We start from the raw sequence: 22,413 nt of genomic DNA, 5'->3' as shown, positions 1-22,413 counted from the left end.
TCTACTTAGCTGCTATGCTGCTGCTTCTCCTTTCCCAGAGCCTTTCTATAGCTCATTCTAGAATAAACACAAACTCTTCAAGTCCAGAAATTAAGGAGAAATTACCCCAGGGAAGGTAGCTCACACTTGCAATCCCAACACTTGGGAGGCTGAAGCATGAGAACTAAGAATTTGAGGCCAGCCTGGACTATACAGTGAGTTGAAGGCCAGCCTGGGCTACTGAGTGAAACCTTCTCAATAAAACAAAAACAAAAAGGAAAACTACTTATGTATATATCAAAACACACTTGGTACAAAATTCAATAATGCAAAAGGTATATATAAATAAATTACTTGTGTTGAGAAGTCAGTTGAGTAGTAACCATGAACAAGGCTCTGGGCTCAGTTTCCATAGCAACCCTCCACTGCCCTCAAAATCAATCTCCCTTTTATCCTTGCCATTTAGCTCCATTACCAATGGCAAATGTTCCAGTTTCTTGCATAGTCTTTGCTCTATTAAATATTATTCTGTTATTCTTCTTGGATACAATACAAACTTAAAACTCTGGAGAGCACATCCTTACTGAACATTTGTCACTTTCAAATAGTCATCCATCTTCAATTAACAAACTCCATAATTATCTAGCAATGCTAGGCAGGAACCATATCACCATGTGTGTAAAGGAAGCACAGCAAAAACACGTCAGAAGATCTGCATTGAGACCTGCTATACTGTTAACAGCCAGCTGACTTTTCATTCCAAACCCATAAGATATGAATACAAACTCACCTTTACCTAGTTCACTGCACTAAAAGAACTCAATCATTTAATATACTAATATATGGAAAGCACACTAAAACACTACTGTACAAATGTAAGGTCCTCATTATTCATTTGTATCTCTATAGAAACCAGTTAAAACCAGTAAGCTACAAAATAAATACGTAATACACATACCTCTTGCTATGCCAGTTATAGGTTATATTACAGTCAGTCTCACCCTTTAGGTTACTGTGTGGAAAGGACAACTCAAGTGTCAATAGAAAAGCTTTCTTTTTAGAAAGTCTATGACCTCCATGATCCTGCTCAATAAAAGTAATCTCTCTCTCTCTCTCTCTCTCTCTCTCTCTCTCTCTCTCTCTCTCTCTCTCTCTCTCTGTGTGTGTGTGTTCATATGTATGCATACACACGGGAGCATGTGCAAACATACACGCAGAAGCCATAGTTAACTCCGGTGTTGTTCAAGAAGCTGTGTCTTGTTTTTGAGACATGTCTTTCACTAGTCTGGAAGGCACCTGCCCATCTCTGGCTCCCCACATGTACCACCATGTCTAGCTTTCTATGTGAGGGCTGGGAACTGAACTTAAGTCCTGATATTGATGGGAATCACTTCGATGAGTAAGCTACCTCCCTCACCCCTAACTAGCTTTTTAAAAACTAATTTCTTCTTATTGTATATTTTGTTTTTAAATTGAGGAAAACTGTTCCTAGTAAGAAGAGTAAATATTTGCTGATCAAATATCTACTGATCAAACCTGTTGAGCTAAGTTTACAGATTTACTGAAGAAAACAATAGTTCTGAAAGGCTATGAAACAATGGGGACAGAAGACTGTAGGAAAATAAAGCTCTTCCAACATTTTAGGACTTAAGGCAAAATTTCCAACAGTAATTATGGGAGAAAAGTCACAAAGAGGATTAGGTAAGTACAATGGTTCATATGCGTATGGGTGAGAGCAACAAATGGCTCATTGCAAGAAGGGCCCTAGCTGCTCTTCTCATCTATGGCTGCAGCTTTTCCTTACCTCTTCAGCTGTGCTGAAATGTCGCCTCTGAATTTTCTTAGGGCTTAAAATACTTCGACGACATGAACCACTCCAGGATGGACTTGGGACAGGCTTAATAGGAAATGACTTTTCATACGCAGACACATGGCAGTGATGATTTGACTTTCCTGTAAAGGTGTTTGATAATCCACTAAAAAAAAAAAGTTTGTAAGAAAAGATAAACTTAGTGATTATTTCCAATTTTAAGAAATAATAATAATAAAAACAGCTAGAATGACAGATGCACATTTGTGAGAAATATGTAAAATATAACACATGAGGTTAAATAAGAGGTTCTGTCTCTTAAAAGATCTTAAGATTGCTAAATCAGCCGGGTGGTGGCACACAGCTTTAATCCCAGCACTAGAGAGGCAGAGGCAGGCAGATCTCTGTGAGTTAGAGGCCAGCCTGGTCTACAAGAGCTAGTTCCAGGACAGGCTCTAAAACTACAGCAAAACCCTGTCTCGAAAAACCAAAGAGAGAGAGAGAGAGAGATTACTAAATCATACATTTATCAAATAATTAAAACTTTTTCTTGGATCCACAATCTAGAATGAACCAAATAGCAAGCAATATAGCATGAGGGAGAACAAAGCAGATTAGTCTTTGTTGGAAAACCTAGAGTGGAGGCACACTAACCACATACACATTTTTTTTCCTACCATACTTCATTTCTATTCCACAGTCTTGTCCCTAAAGCAGTTTGGTGGTACTTTAAATATGTAAGGATGGATCAAGCTGAGGTCTCACAACTGAACTTTTACAGTGAATTTTAATTTCCTCCTTCCTCTCCTCCATCAAGAAAAGCAACCAAGCTGGGCAGTGGTGGCCTTTAATCCCAGCACTTGGGAGGCAGAGGCAGGCGGATCTCCTGTGAGTTCGAGGCCAGCCTGGTCTACAAGAGCTAGTTCCAGGATAGGAACCAAAAGCTACTAATCTACGAAGAAACCCTGTCTCAAAACATCCAAAAAAAAAAGGTAACCAGAAGATGTTTTTTTCCAAGCTATACAGCACACTCTGTGATCTACCAGTTATACAGCATACTATGGATTCTTACTATCTGTGCCCTTCCTAGTGGGAAAACTGACATAAAAAATTACCTTTGTGAACTCAAAACCTTACTAGTTTAAAGCTTTCCCTCCTTATATAATTCTATCTGCCATTACCTAGTGTATTTACTCTGACCAAAATGAATTTTTCTTCTATTTCATTCCCCTCTAAGAACTCAAACAGTTGAACAGCTGACTAAGCTAGATTCAGTAAACTAAACTAATTATATGGTCTGAAGCTAAAGAACACCAAAAAGCAAATATACTCTCTAACTTTTCAAAACCTATGGATTTTTATGTTAATACAGAGTAAGGAACAAAGGACTCCAGATTTCAGCTCAGGCTTATGCTCTCAGGCTGGGAGGACACAGTTAACAAGAAAGCAGTAGCAGTGCAAGTGTCTGGGAAAGGCAAAATGGTTTTCTACAATGTCTTCTGTATCTGAGCTTCCTCAAGTGTGTTTTTTTCAACATTAAAATAACCAAACAAAAAAAAAAAGGTATGAAGATACCTTGCAGTGCCAGTAAACAAGTATCCTACCATATTCAATAAGGTTGCGTCTACCAGAGTCAGAAGCAAGTTCAAAGGGGAATGTGGCAGGGAAACCATATCACTAAAATGCAAACAAGCAAGTACCCCACTTCCCAGCTATTCTGGGTCACAAAACCAATGCTGTCAGAATATTAGCATTAACAAAATAACAAGGATGGGCTTGGTGTCCCAGGCCCTATGTCCAGCTAGCTATTCAGGAAGCAACAGCAGAAGAATCACAAGTTCAAGGAGACTGACTCAAGCAATAAATGGGGCTGGGATGAAGCTCAGTACAGACTTTGCCTAGCAGCACCAAACCAAACAGGACAACAAAAAGAACAAAGAACACTTAAAGGGAATTTTAAAAAATATTTCATTCAACATGATAATTTAAATTCATTTAAACTATATGAAGTAGTAATTTTTTAAACTTACTTTGAAAACTGGAATTTAAAAAAGAACTATTCGTTTATACTACCTTTCCCATAATAGACAATGTATTTCAGAGAACTCAAACCTTAACTTATGAAAAAAACAGTGCCAACTAATAAGAAGAAACAACAATAAAAAGTTTCATTAATTCTAAATATCATTAGGTAAGAATTTCTGATTGATATTAATAATTACTAAAGGATTAGATAAAATGAAATTGTTCACTTACATAATGCCAAGTAACCACATTCAGGTTATATTCAAATCATACAAATTCTAAGTGTATAAGCAGGGACCAGATTGTCAATTTACCATCACTAACGACAGAAAAACTGGCACAAGACAGCATCTGTTTTCTAGTGTGGGATAACGCAGTATCATTATTTCTTTGAGTTGAAAAAATTAACTTACAAAAAGCACAGGGAATGGACAATAAAACTGTGATACCATGAAGAGTTATCAAAGCCAAGGGCAGCTACACAGGAAAAAGTCATGCCATTATTAAAACACCAACAACCAATCCCTTGGCGCCTGACCCCAGCCATTCTAGACTACAAGAGAATTAAGGGAGACAACGGGTAAGTGTGATTCTGCATAGGACATTGGTTTGGATAAACGAGACATAAATGATACTAAAAAAGCGGGGTACAGAAGAGTATGCACAGCATGGGGCTGATGAAACGGTTTAAACAGTAAGGTACTTGTTGTATGAGCCTGACAACCCAAGAATCCCTGGAACCCAAGTACAAGTGGAAGTATCAGCTTCATCAAATTGTCCTCTAATCTCCACATGGATGCCAAACTCATATACATATCACATACTAACAATAAGTTAATACTTAAAAAAAAAAAGAGTATGCACAACATGAACTAATCTTTGAGAAAAGATCTAAAGATAACAAAGATATCTGAAAGAAAAGATTTTTACAAGTGTTGTCCTCTGGTAGAAATATGATGTTTTATTTTTATTTTTGCTGAACTATATTTTTAAATTTTTTAAAAAGCATATGTATTTTTTCTATAACATCATTAAAAATAACAATACGGTGTTATCAATTTTTAAAAAGCAACTTGTTAAATAATACATGAACTTTTATTGAGGACTAAGACCATGCATTGCATAGTGTACATAAGTGCACTATGTGTACCTACGGGAAAGCAGAGATAGGAAATACAACATGAGTGCTGCTACCTATGGACAGGCAGAGACAGGAAGAGGCTTAGGAGGAAAGATCAATGGGAGGAGGAGCTTGTGGGGAGCTCAAAAGTTTTCCTTTATTGTCAACACTTTAATTTTTACAGTATAAATGTACTAAATCTTATATGATTAAAAAATTAAAAACTGGTGAAATTACCCCTAAGAGTCATAACTATATTCCCAGAATCCATGTGCTGATAATCTTCAGGAAAATAAAAGCCATTCTGTTGGTTTCAGTCAATCATGAAGCTTGGTTAACCAGGAAACTAAATGACTTCACATTCCTCAGATATATACATAGAAGTTAAAAAGTTAGAAGAAGAAAAGCTTTATTAATACATGGGCTGGGAGCCTGGAAAATCTGTAATCTCTGGACCTAGGTGTTAGAGGCAGAAGGATCAGAAACTCAATGTCATGCTTGCCCACATACTGAGTTTTGAGTCCAGATTGGGCTACATTAGATTTCATCTCCAATAAACAAACAAACAAACAAAAATACTGATGGGCTGGGAATATAGCTCAGTGGTAGAGAACTTGCTAGTGTACACAATTCCCTGGGTATGATTTCCCAATACTGTCAAAATTTAAAAATAATCCAGGCGTGACGGCACATGCTTTTAATCCCAGCCAGCACTCAGGAGGCAGAGGCAGGTGAGCTCTGTGAGTTTGAGCCCAGCATGGTCTACAGAGCGAGTTCCAGGACAACCTGGGTTACACAGAGAAACCTTGTCTTGAAAAACAAAACCAAATAATAATGATAATATCTGAAGTACCTGTCTTTAATGACCAGTATAATCTTGGAAAGGGAAAAGGTGTAAGGTTCTCTATGACCTCTCCTTCCTAAGAGTTACAAGATACTTGGCTCTAACTAGTTCAGACGTGGAGCAGATTCAAGTCAGCTCACGTGAAATGCTGTAGACTCTGCCACTCAAATTTCAGAGACTCATTTAATTTCCACTTTAAAATTTAGCAGACTATTTGAACACTATCCTAAAGAGTCTGAAACATTTACACCCACCAGGACTTCCTTCAATGGTGTCCCTTTTAAAGATTTACAATAGTTGATTATTGTCCAAATTCAACACTAAGGAGATAGATTTGTGTATCTCATTATGGTGTAAAGCCCTAAAATAGTATTACTCATTGAGAATTTCAATGCACATCTATCTTATAGCCTTTCCCTTATATCTGAAGAAAGGTTTGAGAAGTAGGTAAACAAAAAAACTAACCTTGAGGTCTTCCGGGTTTCGAGGTAAAGACTTCGGCTGTTTCTGGATTTTTGTAATGTTGAGACTGATGCCGGAGTGGAGTTTCTCCACTGTCCATTTGCACTTTTACCAAAGCTTCCTGTGTCATCTGAGCCAAGGAAACTGTCTGAGGAGGGGTTATCTAAAATAAAATAAAATCTGAATAAGTTGAACAAATAACTATATCTAGGTCTTTTCATGATTGCAACCATGTTCCATCATTGCATTCCACATTAATGCAGCAGATCACCATGTCTCTCATGGACAAAGATCCCAGTCTCAACTGCCAATAATCTGCAGTAAGGGAACTTCTACAAACTATAATTGATTCAGCCATACTAACCTGAAAATTGATGAGGAGCTGAATCCTGCCACAGCCATGTGCCTTATCTGCATCAATGTGACTCCGTGGTGTCCACCAAAAGTCAACATTTTACCCCAACTATATCTTGCAAGCACTCCCAGGCCTGGGCCTGAAAGAAGGTAGGCCAGACCAGTAAGAAAGCAAGTGGAGGGCCGAGGAGATCGTAATTCAAATGAACAACAGTTATCGCTTACTAAGCAGCCGGTGTCACTTCTTCTGTATGGTTATCATGTCCCGGACTCAGGGAATCTCACAGAGTACAGATCTAAATGCTGCTTATACTGGTTGGCTTATGGCAGGAATGACTACTATATATACTTCTGGTTCCAGTACAATCTTTAGTGGCTTTTCTAAAGCCACAGTTATCATATATATCATCAATACTCCAATTCTTGCTACTGCAATCAGACTGAAAATTATTTATTTTAACTTTATAAATTCTGGATTATAAACTAGAATGATAAAAACCTCTTTAAGTTTTAGTTAGAAGCAGAATAACATCTATGCCTTCCTCTCTGTCAGGAGAACCAGATAAATTAAAACGTTCTGACAAAATAACTCCAGACATTATGCTACGGAATTCTAAGGAGCATCAGTGGAAAACTAAGAACAATAATTCTCTTTCATCAGAATTCTTGTCTTATACTAATGACATTCTGAAACGATCTTAACAGAGAACTCTGTACAACAGTACACACTTACGCTATTTAAAGTATTTAGGGCGGGTATGGTGATACACACCTGTAATCCTAGGATGTGAGAAGCTGAGGCAGGACAATCACGAATTTAAGGCCATCCTTAGCTACAGTGAGACTGCCTCAACACATGTGCACACGCACACACGTTTGTCTGCTTTTAATACTCTATCCCAATAAAAACAGCCTTAAAAAAGAAGGTTACTTAAGGAAACTATGAAAACAGGATTTGGGGCAAACAGGGCAAGGGGGAGAAAAAGCAATTCATGGTGCTATTAGTATCAAATGATTCACCAGTCAATGCAGTCACTTAGGCTTACAATTAAAGTAAGTAAATTAATTTTCAAAATGAATCAGAACTTTCCTCCTCCGTAATAAACAAGTGGACTTAACATATGACTACTGTTATTCTAAGGACAGATTTGAGTTGTAGCAAGAAACCCAGAAACAATGCTTGTTAAATGCAAAACAGTAACAGTAGGAATAATCATCTTTCACACTTCTTGCTAAATGATCTAACCAAAGATGTTTTGAGGAAGAAATCTGTTAAAAAATATAAATCTTCTTGATAGACATGAAATTTGAGATCTAGGATAAGTCAGAATAGCCTTCCCTAGAGTACTCACTGGAAGAGGAAAGCATGGGCTCAGGCAGGGGTCTAGCCCCAGCTAATAACATCACTAAAGAATCCTCTAAACACTGGTGAGGACAAGGGACTGATAACAGACTGCAAATCTTTTTTTTTTTTAAAGAAACATTTAACCTGCATTTATTTTCTCATCACTCAGAAATTAGAGCTATAAAGCCAGAGACAAGGAAATTTATCATGTGCTCATCTATGCATACAAAACCAGAGTACAATGAAAATGTAATTGTGGTTATGTTCTAATAAAACGATTGAGTGTTTTTCTCTGCAAGTTTTCTGCAGAAATGGGCACTATGTTTATGAACATAATAAGTTGAATTAAAAACACAAGAGTGTCCCACTGCTCAGATGCTCATTGCTCACCTCTCCTCAAGCTCTTACCTATGAAATCTATAATAAACGTCTCTCTATAACTCAAAAAATGAAAAAAGAAAAACAAAAAAAGAAAAGACAAAGAAGGAACCTGTCAGATAATCGTTCATTGTGAAAGTAACCCTTTATTTTTCCTGTTAACATTGGGGTGTATTAGTTACTGTAGTAATGGGATACAAAAAAAAAAAAAAAAAACTACTACATGTTAGCTTAGTTACCTAAGGAACATTTTACTGATAAATTTAAAGCAATAGAAAATTCTTTTTGTCTCAATCTATTTTTTGGTTGCTGTTAATGCTCTTTTGGATTAAAAACACTTTAAAAAAATTTTCCAGTGTGCTCTTCATAAGACTGGCTATTAAAAAAAGTCAAAGTGTGCATTGATAATTTCTAAACAACTCAGGAAAGTCACTCTTGTTAATAGTCTGAGTAGACTTTCTGAAAGGCTTTATCCAGAGAGACAGGTCCGACAGAACAATAAATCGTCAGCTCCAGATTCTACAACGTGGGCTTTCCCATTTGTATTTTCACCTTGGTAGAAGACAGAGCATGGCAGAACAGATGAACACAGCAGCACTAGATGAGAAGGCTACAGCAGGTACCTGGACACACACTTCGTCCCATCAGCAAGGTGGATTCAAAGGCAGATAGAACAGAAAAAGGTGTGCAGGGTTTGTAATGAATTGGAATGGGCATGGCAAAGGAAAAAGGTTTTAAAGTACCTGGTAAAAAAAGAGCTTTGTTTCTGTTTGCTATCTAGGGCCTTGGGTATGTGTGTTAGATGTAAAATTCCGATTGTAAGGTCTGTGGCATGCCAGAAGATTGTGAACTAAGTGAAACCTGATAGACTAACAGATCGTTTCAGGCTGTAGATAGCACATGGAGAATGAGCGTAACAGAAAGCTCAGTATTCCTTCTTCAGCACGACTTAATTATTCAGTTATTTTTCTCTCATGTACTAATACAAAAGAGTATTTTAAAAATTTTCTTAAAAAGGTCATAAATTCAAATGAGAAATAAATGTTATTGAAAGATTTTTGGTATGGGATCAACTTGTAGAATGATAATAAACACAGGAAAAATGTAATAATTCTCAACAATTTGTGCCTGCTAAGTAGAAAGCCAGGAATCTGGTCAAATATTGCCACAGTCAAGAAAAAGAGGATCTGGGGTAATCTCTGGTATATCTTTGTCAGTATTAAGGTACATCTAAATTTTAAGAAAAAAATCTATATATAGCACAAATAATAAAAATCCAGAGGCAGATATTAAGGTTCTACCTGAAGTTCAGAAAAGCAAAACAGCCAAACCACTAGAGAGCTCTTACCTCTATGAAATCTTCAGACGGAAAGAACAAGTTCCTGTCTCATCCTGCCTTATGTCTCTCTAGTGCTGGGATTAAAGGTGTGCATCACCACCACTGCCTGGCCTATATGGCTAACTAGTGTGGCTCCTTTGCACTGACCTTCAGGCAAGCTTTATTTATAAAAACACAAATAATATACCACTATATGAATGCTTTTAAGTGATGTTATTAATAATAATTAATAATAGCAGAGGTATAGTGGACTTAAGATGCAGGACACAAATGAAGGCACTGGGCATTCATTCCAAATCATAAAGCCTTGAGGGCCAATTGTACTTCAGAATTACAGACTTGGAATTTTGGCAAAATAACCTGTTATTCTACATAACATTTGTCAGTGCAAGTTGGAGCAGCCCTCTATAAACAAATATTGGTACAGGCAGCAAAATGGGTATGTACTTTTTAATAGGAATCAGTGAAGTCAAAACAGAGAATTCATACTAATTCATGTAGGTTTTAATGTCAAATCTAAAAAAAAATGTTTTTTAGTTTTTGGAGTTTGAAACTACACATAAGGGATTATGATTGTGCATAGCAATGCTCAGATTAAAAATCAATAAAAAACAATAAATATGGGCAAGAATATGTGAACATATAGAGAACAAAAAATACAAACTCTGAGTTATAAAGATTTTTATGTGTCAAATCATATAATGTGTACAACGAATATATGCTGAGATAAATCGAAAGAGGCCAAAGAGAGAGGAGTTAAATAAAATTTGGTTTTAGTCAAGGGGTTTAAGTCTAATTTTCTATACAACTATTTATTATTTTCAACCCAATGGAAAGCTTCTATCTAAAGGAAAACTGGCATATGAAATTACAAGCAAACACAGCATGATTCAAATGGAAATATTAATGATCTGATTTTATTAACTATTCAAATGTTTTTTTCTGTAGGATTAATAATGAACTATCTATCACACCACATTTCTTTCTTCACAAAAAAGCCCTTTTTAATAATGGCAAAGGAGTTACTTTCAGAGTCTTTTTACAATTGAAATTATTCACATATACTATGTAAAGGCCACTGCCCATCCCAAGGGGAAAACTAGTGCCCAGCGTATAGTACCACCCACCTAAATAACACACACTTAAATATAATATAAGTCTAAAAGAACATCATACTAACGTCTTTTTAGGGGAGGAGATCTCATCTTGCTGACAAAGAATCCTGGGGAAGCCAAATAATAATAATTATTATTATGTGCAAATTTATAATAAGCTTATCTTTACAAAAAAAAAAAAAAAACCCTCTCATGTAGGCAGGCTCTACGGTATTCCTACTATTCCCATACTCGTGGTCTAATGGGATTTGAAGTGACAGAGCGAAAAGACCTGGGAAGACCACTGTAATGTTGCAGAGTCACAGTGCCCAGAGACTGATGGGCAGTCTTAGTTATCAGGTCAGAGGCAGACAAGGCCACCGGCCAGGGATAGGAGTCACTTAGTGGATGCTAGCTTCTACTCTGGATCCCAGGTTGAGCAGAAAGAAAGTCCTTGAATACACAAGCACATGGCTGTGGCAGGCGCTAGGCAGACATGTAGCTAACATGTCCTGCCCTGACGGAGGAACAAACCTGGACAGAAATCAATTTTCAGGTTTAATTGTTTCAAGAATAGAAATAAGTTAGCCATGTGGCTTAAATCAATACGAAACAAATACCCTTTGTATCACATATACATAGTAAAAAAAATAAAACAAAACAAAAAACAAAGCCATTTTACTTTCTATAATGAAAGAGACAAAGAGGAGAAAATTCAAAAAAACTTTCCCACTCAAAAATTAGTATTTGGTTGACATTAAATTCAAACTATTATAGCAACCAAAACCATACACATAAATAACTAACTAAAATGATGCTATAATGGAAAAACGCCATGCTGCTTTGGAAAATTCTTTCACTTCTTATTTTTCACAGTGTTGGGAAGGAAACCCAGGGCTCTGAGCACAATAGGTAAGTGCTCTACCACCAAGTCACATCCCAATTATACCTGATCATGCCTTCACCTTTAGAGATGGTAAACACAGATTATTTCTATGAAGAAACGTGAAGGGTGTGCAGTGAGCTGAATACAAGCAATGGGCCATACCTGAATAGTAATCTGGATTATAAGCTGCACTTCTTGTAGAACATGAGGAAGGTCGGTCCAAAGTCCCCTGCCTAGAAGGCAGGATCTAAAACACAAGATTGCTTTCTCAAATCATAATTTTGACAATAAAAGAGAATAAAAGTCTATACTAAGGAAAACATCATTAAACAGGACTATGATATACTTTGTAACTCAATATACTATGTATATATTTATTATATTATAAATAAACTGTATACTAACAAGAAGAAGACAATTTGGTGAAATTACTCAGATTTCAGGGGAAGATGGGACGTAACTATCTGCTCTACAGCTTAAAGGATGTTCACTGGATGGTATATCTGCATTTACTGTATTCTATCAGAAACTAAGTTATAACAAGTCACAGAAGCTGAGAATATCAACTTGGTTTTGATTCTTTTGGACACTTTACAGATCACCTCTTCTCAAGTATAAGATGTAAGTATATATGCAACACTCACATGACTATGGGGGACCAGTGCCTAATCTACTACACATAAGCAGATTCACACAGCAACAAATCATCTCATTCAAATTTCCACAGGCTTTCCTACTGAGCAAGACTATTTTCTTTGCTTTAATTTTAAAAATTACAGTTATTTATTCCACATCCCATGGCATAAGTGTCAAGGTCAGAGGACAACTTGAAGGAATCAAACTAGGGTAATCGGGCTTGGCAGAAAGTTTCTCTATCTGCTGAGCCAGCCCTGGCCTAAAACTACTGTTTCAACAGTGTTCCTGTTATTTTAGTTTGCATATAAGTCAGCTAGGGATGCTTTCACAATACAGCTTCTGTTCCAGTGGGAGATGCTCAGATTCTGTATTTTCACCAGGTCCCTGGCAATGCACATGCTGCGTTCTGGGCCAGACCTTGAAACACTGTGAATTATATCACAGCCAAAGCTCCTCAGAATGGCTGTGTATCACCCCTTAGCTAATGCTTAGTAATTTTAAGACTTAGTTTAAAAGAAGAAAGATCTATGTGTCAATAGTTTAATATCCTGAGGAACAATGAGGAGCTTTCTAAAAATATTGTTCTTAATTCATATGCCATCTCTTTTGTCTTAACTTTTTTTTTTAAATCTTAAACCAAGCAGAAATCCAAACACTAAAATTATTTATTCTAAAAATAATTTTTTTTAGTGTGGATATTTTAGTGTGGCATTCACACTGTATCAGATGACTACTTATAATGAACAAAACTATTAGTTTAGTAAAAGAAAAAATGATTCCTAACCTGCTGGTCAGAAAGTGAAAGCTGGTCCTTGGGAAAATGTGACTGTGGCAAGAGATGGGTTTTGAAGGTGGAGTTGTGGTTCACTAAAGTTACTTCTCCAGCATCCATCTTCACCCCGTCGGCAGTGTCATCTAGGGAAAGAGTTCAGATTAGATCAAGTAACACAATCCTTCAAACATACTTTCTTGAGTCAATCTTTTCACCTAGTAAAAATGATTTTCAAAGAATTATATAGTCAAATAAAACCCTCTTTAACATGTGAAGACACTGGCCAGTTTAGAATTGACTGATACCATCTAACAAGTAGCTCAAAACCTACACAAGACTAAAAACAGTCTGATTAATAGTTTTTAAAATAATGAAATTTCCCCCAAAGAAAACTTTTAACGTTTTAAGTATAATAGATTTAATATTGGGCTGGAGAGATGGTTCAGAGGTTAGGAGCACTGACTGCTCTTCCTGAGGTCCTGAGTTCAATTCCCAGCAACCACATGGTGGCTCACAACCACCTGTAATAAGATTAAGTGCCCTCTCTGGCATGGAGGTATACAGGCAGTAGGAACATTGTATACATAATAAACAAATCTTAAAACACAAATAAATAAATAAATTTAATATTCAAAAAAATAGGATACTGGGTAAAGAGCCATGCTCTACAAGTTGTAGGTACTTGCAAAGCAAAGGCAGACTAGCAGACCCTGAGTTTGGGATCAGCATGGATGACAGAGCAAGCCCTATCACTTAGAAAGGGAAGAAGTGAGCGTACATCACCATTCAAAACCTCTGTTCACAGCGATTCATTTGTTGTCTTAACTCAAAAAGGTGCTTTAAAATTGAACCCAGGAGCTGGGAAGATGGCGCAGTAGGCAGAAATGTTTGCTGTACAAGTGTGAGAACCTCAGACTGAATCTCCAGCACCCATGTAAAAAAATCAAGCAAGGCGGTGTTTACCTGTGTGGTAGAAACAGGCAGGTTCTAAAAGCTTACTGACCAGCAGTAACCTAACAAAAACAGTAAGCTTCCAATTCAGTGAAAGTCCCTGTCTTAAAGAAATAAGGCAGACAGGATACTCAAAATCCTCTTTGGGCCTGTACATGCATTCCCATGGACCTACACAAACATGTGCATGTGCCCTCCCACAACATACCAGCCATTAAAAACTTCTTAATCCACTTGATTTTTTCTGTAAAAAAGTAGAATTTATTTGTATGACTCTTAGTAAGTATCATCTCAACGGCTACAGTACTATGGCAGAATCTTACTTTAGAGACATTTTTACCATAAAAGGGCTGACACGGGAACAAATGAGAGCTATGAGAACTCTGACTTACACTGATAACAGCAATGAGAAAATAGAAACAAATGAGGAGGGGGTAAACTATGAGAAAGAAGAAGAGTGCATGTTGAGGGTGGTGGTGGTGGTGGTGGAGGTGGAGGTGGAAACAAAAATGTAGGAAGTAGGGCTGGAGAGATGGCTCCTGCATTGCCTGCTCTTCCAAAGGTCCTGAGTTCAATTCCCAGCAACCACATGGTGGCTCACAACCATCTGTAATGAGGTTTGGTGCCCTCTTCTGGCCTGTGGACATACATGCAGACAGAATATTGTACACATAATAAATATTTTAAAAAATGTAAGAAGTAAAGAAAGGTTTAAGGTGAATTTAAAAGAAACATGGATGTAGCCATTCCAACTTATTCCTAATCTGACTGCTATTCCTGTCTGAACACTGAGCTCCTTTACAGAGAGAATGCAATGAACAAAACAGGGGACATGTTCTGAGTACAAAGTTTCAATATCACTAGCAACAGGAAACACAATTATTTACCTTCCTCAAATTATTTATCCTACAGGAGGCAGTGTAACACAGTACTAAAGAACACGGATAGAACTCTGCTAGATGGAGAATATGACCCCAAGCAGGTTTCTTAACCTGTATCTCACTTTCCTTGTTGATAAAATACATTGTTGGTACAATCCTGTATATTTTGTATACACTATTAGATATCCTTCTAAGATGACTGAAACAATAGAAATGAATTAACGTATATTAAATACTTAGAGTAGATACATAGTAAGCATAAAAAATACTGCTAGTGTGCATTTATTTTTTCAAAACAATGAATAAGAAAATGATCTTAAATGACTCTGTAAGCAATGTATTAACCAAAGGAAAATAATGCTGAGTGTGTCTATCTATCTATGTATCTATCTATGTGTCAATCAGCATTTAGTTAGGACTAAGATCTTGTAATATTATTACTATGTACAAAGACACAAACAGCAAATATTGGGAAACTCGCTCTTTCTCCCCAGCCTAACTAGTCAGTAACTAAGAGGATGGAAGGACTGCTTTAGTTAGTCTTACCCATTTCAGGTCTTTTCACATCACTGACTTTAGCAAAGATACAAAAACCTATAAAAGAAGACAAAAATATAAATAAACCATAAAGCATCTAGTTTAAATATTATATAACAGGAGCTTACACACAAGTGGCACTGATGTCATTACTGGAGAAAAATGGCAAAGGCTATTGATTTGTTGAGAAAAAAGTGAAAAATAAATTCCAAACATTGCTGCAAACTACGCTGCATTAAACAGCAATTATAGGTAACCCACAGAGTCACAGATCTTCAAAGCAGAAATGGAGTGAGCCCCCCCCCCAGGAGACTGAATCTCATGTATAAAAATCATACAGCTAGCAACTGCAATGAAATTACAACTAGCAATTCTTCCTAATCCACTGCTTTTTCTATTACTTCATACTAAGACATTTTTCTAAGCAAGTGAGTCTTTGTGATCCTAAGATTTCTCTTAAGATTTCTATAAATCTTATTAGCAGACAAACAAAAATGACAAAAATTTACTGAGTACAATCAAGGAATACTTTCACCTGTACAAAGCACTCTCCCTCCAACATGATCCACCAAACTGCTAAAAAAAAAAAAAAAAAAGAAAAAAAAATAAAAAAAAAAAAAAAAACCCCAACAACCAGAGTTGGAACAGGTTCAGTGGTAAATCCTTGCATAGCATGGACAAGGCCTTTTATTCAATCCTTAGTGCCAAACTAACCAACCAAATCAAATCAAACCTGCTTAAACCAAAGCTCTTTTATCTACACAGAAGCTCCCCTCAAGAAGGAGATATATTGCAAAGCATCTAGTATATGTCTTGTTGGGAACAGGCAAAAAGCACCTTGTCTTAAGTTTTGCCATTTTGACTTCAGACACCATTTTACCTGTAAGGTGAAATACAATTCGGGTTCCCAAGCCTTAGGGGAGCTGGGAACCTTCCAATAGCTGACCTACCTTCTCCCTAAACCATAGACAGTGTCATTATGCATCTTTAGTTTTCTAGAAACATATGACTGTTCCCAAGAACAGATAAAACAAATGAATCTGATTGGTTGGACTGAAAGGCTTACACTGTATATCGGTTGATAATAATGTAACATTCAAAGAAGCCCCTAATCTTTGAATTCTGATTGGTGAAAAACTGTAACTTGGCAGCAAATGTTTATGATTTTTATTCTTAAATACTTGCTTCAACTGGCATTCGGGGTTGTAGTTCAGTTCCTGGGTCTGTTCTGTGCCCTGATCTATCAGTCTCCCCCTCTTTCCCACTTCTTTTGTGCTCCCCTGCCTTCTGTAATTTCTTGTGTCTACTTGAGGTGATTCAGAGCCTTGGATCACAACAGTCTAAAACTACAAGTGGGACTGAATTATACACACACACACACACACTTACTTCCTATACATAATTATCTAAGAAAGTTTAATTTAAATTAGAACAACAGTAATAAAAACAGAACAATCTGGGAAGCAGAGGCAGGTAGATCTATTTCTGTGAGTTTGAGTCCATCCTGGTCTACATGGTGAGTTCTAGGCCAGCTAGAGTTACATAGTAAAACACACACTGTGTGAATGTGTTCTTATGAATATCATTTGTCTCGAAATATAAAATTTTCCATTTATTTTCTAAATACAGTTGACTATAACTGAAACTGCAGAAAGAGAAATTACAGATAATGAATTTTCCCAGAAAAGGGTTGGGGTAGTTAAGAGTCTAACAGCTTGGAGCTACTTAATTAACATAACCACACATGCACACCCACTTTTAGGACCGTGGTTAAAAAGATTGAGCATTAGCTGGGCAGTAGTGGCATGCTTTAATCCCAGCACCTGGGAGGCAGAGGCAGGTGGATCTCTGTGAGTTCAAAGTCAGCCTGGTCTACAGAGCTAGTTCCAGAACAGGCCCCAAAGCTACAGAGAAACCCTGTCTCGAAAAACCAAAAAAAAAAAGACTGAGCACTAGATTAGCAAGTCCACAGTCATCCTGAATCCTCACAGTAGTCAAGAGACTGTATGATGTCAACAGGCTTTCTTGATGGTCACAACAAAGAGCATACATGGAAGGCTGCTTCAGTGAGCAGAGCATCTAGGCCTGCCAGGATTCCCCAGATAGCTTAAACCTTAGATTTAGGTTTCAACTATCTCTAAATGCTTAATGCAGCATAAAGCTTCTAATCACAATTTCTCCAGGCTATTCTCCCCTCTCTTTTTTCTAACAGGGTAGAATTCTTTCTTTTTTTAAAGATTATTTTATTTGTATGAGTATTTTGCCTGAATGTATGTCTGTGTACCATGTGTGTGCCTAGTACCTGAGGAGATCAGAAGAGGGCATCAGAGCCCTGGAACTGGAGTTACTGACGGTTGTGAACCTGTGTGGAACCTGGCTCCCCTGGAAGCCAGAGCTCTTAACCTGAATATTCCTCTTGCCCTAGGGTAGAATTTTTTAGGATCCAAATTAAGGTGGGAAAGAAGAGGGAAAAGGGGGAGAGGGAGGGATGATGAAGAGGAGGAAGAGGAAGATGATGACAACTAATTTAATTCCAGAACTTGAAAGGTAGAAAGATTCCAAATCTGAGGCCACTCTGGATTATAATACAGCAAAATGCTCTCTCAAAAAGAAAGAAAACAGAATCTGGGATCCAGTAGAACAACCCCAGTTAATTTCTTTTTCATAATGGGAAGGGAAGGGGAAAACAAGCTAGAAAGTCACTAATTCAGAAAAGTTAAATCACTTGCATGAAATCACACAGATGGGGCCAAAGGAAGGCCCCATGAATCCCTCAGCAAGTGCACGTCTCAAGCATAGCACAGCTTCACATCCCTCAAACATCTTCATTCAGATTGGCCTGGATAATTGAAACAGAACCTCCAGCTAGCTTTGGGTAATCCACCCTGACTTACACGTTCAGATGACTAGAGCCCCACATCCACACCTTAGCACAGACATATCCTGTTTCTGTGTGTACTTTTAGTATCTTCATTAGTAATGTGTTGCAAGAAGAGACTTAAAAAACAGATAACAAGCCTTAGATGTCTTCAAATTCTAACAAGGATGACATTTTTTTCTTCCTTTCTTTCTTTTTGTTTTTTTGAGACAGGGTTTCTCTGTGTAGCCTTGGCTGTCCTGTACTTGCTCTGTAGATCCGCCTGCCTCTGCCTCCCGAGAGCTAAGATAAAAGGCGTGTGCCACATAGGCAGAGGCAGGCCAATGTCTGTGAGGCCAGCGTGGTCTACAGAGTGAATTCTAGGATAACCAAGACTACACAGAGAAACCCTATCTCAGAAAAACAACAACAAAAGAAAATCATTCTAATAATTCATTGCTAGTGTGCATCTGTCACTTAATTAAGAATATTAAAAAGCAGCTAGTTATTAATGTGAATTAAGTTAGTAGTGGGGCACCAGTGACAGGGAAATCTGTGGGAAAAGAAAAGGTCTTGACTGCAACAGAATAGAAATTGACAAATCATTTGTAAGGCTGTACTGTTTGGAAGAGATGACTAAAAAATTTAACGATGAAGTTACCGGCAACATATAGCACTGTACAGTTAGCTGTATCCAGAGCCAGGCTGTGAAAACGGTGTGAGTAACCCTACTCTGGAGTTCTGGGATACAGCCAAGCACATGATACAGTTTACACCCCATCATCCTCTGCTCCGGTCCCCATAATAGTATTTCTATGTGCAATCTCTCCCCAATTAAACTGGTGCCGTAAACACCTTAATATTCTACAGTTGTAAGCAATTTTTTACCTTCTTCCATACGTACACTAACTACACTAAGTGTCGGGTGCTGGGATACAAACACAAATAAGATGGTCTTTGCCACTTGGAAGTTCATAGGAAGTCAGGTGTGGTGGCGCACACCTTTAATCCCAGCACTCAGGAGGCAGAGGCTGGTGTGTTCACAGACACAGCAAAGATGGTGCAACTGGTAGGAGAAATATAAGTCAGTGAAAGAAAAAATTACATCACGTTAGCCACAAGTGGCAGAACCTGTTTGTATTCTCTTCCACTCCCTCTCTAGACTCAACAACAGTGGAGCGACAGGATCGCCACTTCTGCAGTCGGGGTAATGAACTAAAATCAGGTAAAATGAATGAAGCTGTCTAAAAGGGACGGGGAGGGGGAGCAGGCAGTCTAATTGGAAGGTTAAAGTCAATCATGAAGGTGTCACTGTCACCTCAAAGGCGGTGTAATCCACGTATCAGCCAAAGTCCTGAATACAAAATGCTCTTTATGAAGAACACGTACGCATGTATCTACTTCATCCAGAATTTCCGATTACAACGAAAACCTTAAGTCAAACAATTGGCAGACTACAACAGACGGCCTAATTTTTACAAGAATCACCACCACTCCAGTACAGTAAGTGTGCCACATGAACTAAGTAATTTTAACAAGTGTGAGTTTAAAGTGATAAAGGAGCGAGTTATTGCCAACAAGATAACAGAAAAACTGTAGAGGTACTGATAAAACAGAAATCACCAAGCTCAAGACCAGGGAAACCTAGCCCACAGCCAGAAAGATCACATTAGGGTATACGAAGAAAAGGTTCAAGCCAATTACCAAGAGGCGATGAGCCAGGTAAGAAAGCTGTGGCAGTTAAGGGGGGTTTCATAACCTGTGCAGAAGGGTCCAGACGTTTCTCTCTGGTGGTGGCACTAGCGATATCACAATCTCGGGGAAATACCACAGGGTAAAAGAGTTGGAGAATTGTTTACGTGGGACACTGAAGTAGTCGAGAAGTATCATTCAGGTCTCCAGGAAGAAGAGAGGTGAAGCAGGTGGGATTGAAAGCTGAACTTCCTTGGTGAAAACGGCTCTCCCTTGGAGAGGACCCTGCTCTGGCGGGAAACTCCAGGAATCCCAAGCGATCTTTTCTCAGTGGAAAAGTAGAGCTGGGCGCTGAGAAGGGCCTGCTGTGACCGCGGGGAGACAGCCTCTTCCCCGGGTCAGGCGATAGAGGCCTCAAAGGGCGGCCTCGGGAAGCCCGGCTACCAGCCCCGGGCCAGACAGCCGCCACCGGACAGCAGGGGGGAGTGGAGGTGGTCCTAGGGGGCGGGACGGACGAAAAAGCACTGTCCCCACCGCGGTCCTCGCTTCCGCTCAGCCCCGCGGAGGCCGGCGGGCCCGGTCCGACAGAGCCTCCCGGCCCAGTCTCCCTCCATCCTCACCCCTCCCCCAGTTTCCCGCCGCCACTCACCGAACCGGAACCGGCTGCTAGGCAAAGGAGTTTCCGGCCGGGCGCGGAACGCAAAGCCCGGGAACCTCCGTGAACCGGAACCGTCTTTACAGCACCGGAAGACGGCTGGGCAGCTGCTGAGGAGGAAAGGGGGTGGGGCAAGAGGTCAAAGAGCAGAGTACAGGCTCGTGGGACGCCTGCGCGAGGTGGCGAAGCCTGAGAAGCCACAGGAGCGTTTGAGTCTAGTCTTAGTCTCCGGTCGCCCTCAGACCGGGCTTTTCCTCTTTCTCACACTTGGAATAGTGTTAGTGCGCCCGCCGTCCTTTGCTTTTCTCTGTCCCTCGGCTCCCTTACCCGCTGTCTTCTGGTTCCGTTCATTGATTTTTTTTTTTTTTTTTTTTTGGCTTACGCTCAGGTTTCCGTGGCCGTTTTTCACTGTGGCCTTACATTGTTGTGCCTTGCTTGTTAAATGAGAATTTGATATCTTAAGTCGATTTCAAACTGTATCTTCTGGAAATTAATGTGCTTCTTGTCAAGCTTGAGGGATCACAGGAAGTGGGGGACGGGGACCAGAGACCGGGAACAGAAACTTTGAGAACACCTTAGCTTAAGACTGACAACGTGCAGAACCTTCCATGACTGGAGGAAGTTAAGACAGTGATTTCTAAGCTCGCCAGAGGTCTTAGACATGTAATTCAGGCCAGACTTTTTAAGCGAGAATAATGGAAATGAAATAAGTTTGTTCATTCAAATTGTTTACCAGGCTCCCTTAGTTTAGTAGGCCTCTGGCTCAGACCCTACCTAGAAGCCTTGGAGAGGTGCTTCAGAACAGGTATTCTAGACCCAGTTGACTGCCTGTCTGAATTGAGTCCTTTTTTTTTTTTTCCTGGTTTTTCGAGACAGGGTTTCTCTGTAGCTTTGGAACATGTCTTGGAACTAGCTCTTGTAGACCAGGCTGGTCTCGTACTCACAGAGTTCTGCCTTTCTCTGCCTCCCTAGTGCTGGGATTAAAGGCATGCACCACCAAGGCCCGGCTGAATTGAGTCTTAAAGTATGGAAAACCTCTGGAAGCTCCAGCCTTTTCCATACTCTGAGCAACTGGGAAAGGGAAGGAGGTGAACTTGTCCAGGGACCCCGACTTGGGTGTATATATAAAAATAGATTATTTATATCACCTTATATACTGATATTTTTATGTGGCCAAGTCCTAAAGCTTGGCAGTATTAATTCCACCTAGACCATGTCAATCTTGGACACTTTAATTATTCAACAGATCTATTTATCTGGATTAAACTCTTTATTTCTAGGAAGTAGCCATGCATAAAGACGAATTTCAACTGCAATTTTTCATGTGCGTGATTCAGTCTCGCCGAGTAGTCAGGACTGATCAGAGCACAGGTACCGTTAATTATGCTGCATTGGCAAGAGATGAGCTTTCTCTGAGCTTCCTGTATAATTACAGGCCTAAGGGGTCAACTATTTCTATTCCTTGTTTGAAAAATATTTGTCACTGTGTTATATCTCTAGATGTTATACTTGCCCCAGGCAGATAAGGAAGAACAAGATTTATGGAATGATCATTGATTTCTATTTAATTTATGGATTATTGTAATATGTCTAGGCTCATTTGTGGGAGTTCTTGTTGTTACTCTTATAGGCACCCCCAAATATGTAAGTCAAGGCCCAAAGAAAAGTGATTTTCTATTCTAATCTGCAGAAATGAGTTCTACTTTGCCTCTGTTATTATCAAAGTAATAGAATCTTTGAAAGGTAAACTAGTTATTGAGAACAACCATCACTTCTTTTAATCTTTTTCACTGTAT

General features: G+C 38.7%; 2 protein-coding genes across 11 annotated transcripts in view; one reads left to right on the top strand and one right to left on the bottom strand.

Annotated features, from left to right (window-relative positions):
• Positions 1 to 20,747, bottom strand: part of Senp1 (SUMO specific peptidase 1) — a 60,800-nt gene extending 40,053 nt beyond the window's left edge. Inside the window, exons 1-8 of one of the 10 annotated variants that reach the window (XM_050128987.1) lie at positions 20,612 to 20,747; positions 15,423 to 15,470; positions 14,204 to 14,239; positions 13,057 to 13,187; positions 11,799 to 11,883; positions 10,837 to 10,878; positions 6,244 to 6,403; positions 1,784 to 1,955 (exon numbers count right to left, since the gene is read on the bottom strand). In XM_050128987.1, the coding sequence (XP_049984944.1) occupies positions 1,784 to 1,955; positions 6,244 to 6,403; positions 10,837 to 10,878; positions 11,799 to 11,883; positions 13,057 to 13,187; positions 14,204 to 14,239; positions 15,423 to 15,426 (630 nt within the window). In that variant the 5' untranslated portion in view covers positions 15,427 to 15,470; positions 20,612 to 20,747. Of the gene's footprint in view, positions 1 to 1,783; positions 1,956 to 6,243; positions 6,404 to 10,836; positions 10,879 to 11,798; positions 11,884 to 13,056; positions 13,188 to 14,203; positions 14,240 to 15,422; positions 15,471 to 19,974; positions 20,582 to 20,611 lie in introns of those variants that run through there. The other 9 variants (XM_050128946.1, XM_050128983.1, XM_050128950.1 and 6 more) reach the window with 9 other exon arrangements.
• Positions 20,748 to 20,776: 29 nt separating this feature from the next.
• Pfkm (phosphofructokinase, muscle) overlaps positions 20,777 to 22,413 on the top strand; it is a 39,055-nt gene continuing 37,418 nt past the window's right edge. The window contains exons 1-2 of the mRNA XM_050128933.1: positions 20,777 to 20,894; positions 21,898 to 21,988. Of these exons, the coding sequence (XP_049984890.1) occupies positions 21,907 to 21,988 (82 nt within the window). The 5' untranslated portion in view covers positions 20,777 to 20,894; positions 21,898 to 21,906. The remainder of the gene's footprint in view (positions 20,895 to 21,897; positions 21,989 to 22,413) is intronic.

The sequence above is a fragment of the Alexandromys fortis genome, unplaced genomic scaffold (assembly GCF_014885135.2).
Source record: "Alexandromys fortis isolate MF-2015 unplaced genomic scaffold, M_Fortis_MF-2015_v1.1 scaffold_28, whole genome shotgun sequence".
NCBI lineage: Eukaryota > Metazoa > Chordata > Mammalia > Rodentia > Cricetidae > Alexandromys > Alexandromys fortis.
The sequence above is the reverse complement of the archived record's forward strand: the minus strand, read 5'-3'. Positions and strand labels throughout refer to the sequence as shown.